At 48.7% G+C, this 1,048-nt stretch overlaps 1 protein-coding gene across 1 annotated transcript in view; it reads left to right on the top strand.

Moving 5' to 3' along the window:
• T265_08916 (hypothetical protein) overlaps positions 1-529 on the top strand; it is a gene marked incomplete at both ends in the record, with an annotated part of 71,141 nt that extends 70,612 nt beyond the window's left edge. Inside the window, one exon of the mRNA XM_009174847.1 lies at positions 58-529. Coding sequence (XP_009173111.1) covers positions 58-529 — 472 coding nt within the window. The remainder of the gene's footprint in view (positions 1-57) is intronic.
• Positions 530-1,048: the final 519 nt, after the last annotated feature.

Below are 1,048 nucleotides of genomic sequence, written 5' to 3' on the forward strand. Positions count from 1 at the left end.
TCAGCGCTCAGCTTCTGCTTGTCATGCACAACCTCCTTCCGAACAAATGTCCCGCAGCAGTTACGAACATTATGATTCAGCGAATCGTGACTCATTTACAAGCCAGTCCAATCCCACGGCAGTTTCTAACTGGACTACTTCCGACAAGGTCAGCCCAAAGTTCCGCGTCAACCGAAGCATCAGTTTCACGACTCCCGAGCTGATGCGCCTAGAAGCGAAGTTGACCAACCCTATGCAGCCTGATGTTCCGGCTCATGCAGCACCCTATCAACGTCTGCCTCGGTCACACGCGTACTATCCTGCGAATCACTTTTGCTCCCTGGCAGCGGCTGCAGGGACTGGATGTAATAACGGTGGGCATCCCGGTTCGAATGCATTGCCTACTCGGCAGCAGCCTACTCAAAGTTCCCCCGCCGGTTCTGGTGACGCTGACTTAAATTTTGATCTAGGTGATGGCCGTCTGCCTCGTCCTCCTCCGCCTTTCTTCTGTTCGCATACTGGTGATAACCTACATAGCAGCGCTCTTTAAGCCCAAATCTTATCGCCAATATCTGCTTTAATCCGCACCGTCCTAACTGTCAACTTGTGTGTACATAACTTATCTTGTGTCTTCCTCGCCACTTTACGGGAAAAGCCCGCGAAGTATCTCACCCCGTTCGAACGAGCTGAACCGAGCTGAGTGCAGGGATTTCAGCCCCACATCCACTCGCCCAGTCTGTGGCCAACTGAGCCCAGTACACAATGCATTTTTGCTCGCCAACAATGACTTCATTTATTTTTATATATTTTGCGTTTTCAATTTGCTTCGCATCCACAGGTTAAGCTATGTATTCGTATTTGACTAGTTCGAAACAATGATAACGATGCTCAGATTTTAATCTTCTTCGTTAGTGACTGGAGCCTCCCTTCCATCTATGATGAGACGGGATTGCTTCGTTGGCGGTCTCCCTTTTCTTACTTCCGATATTCCCCATGTTTGTGCATTCATAACTGACACTAGGATATCTGTAAGGCAAATCTATGCTTTGACCATCAGCTGTTATCATCA

Source organism: Opisthorchis viverrini (genome assembly GCF_000715545.1).
Source record: "Opisthorchis viverrini unplaced genomic scaffold opera_v5_247, whole genome shotgun sequence".
NCBI classification, from domain to species: domain Eukaryota; kingdom Metazoa; phylum Platyhelminthes; class Trematoda; order Opisthorchiida; family Opisthorchiidae; genus Opisthorchis; species Opisthorchis viverrini.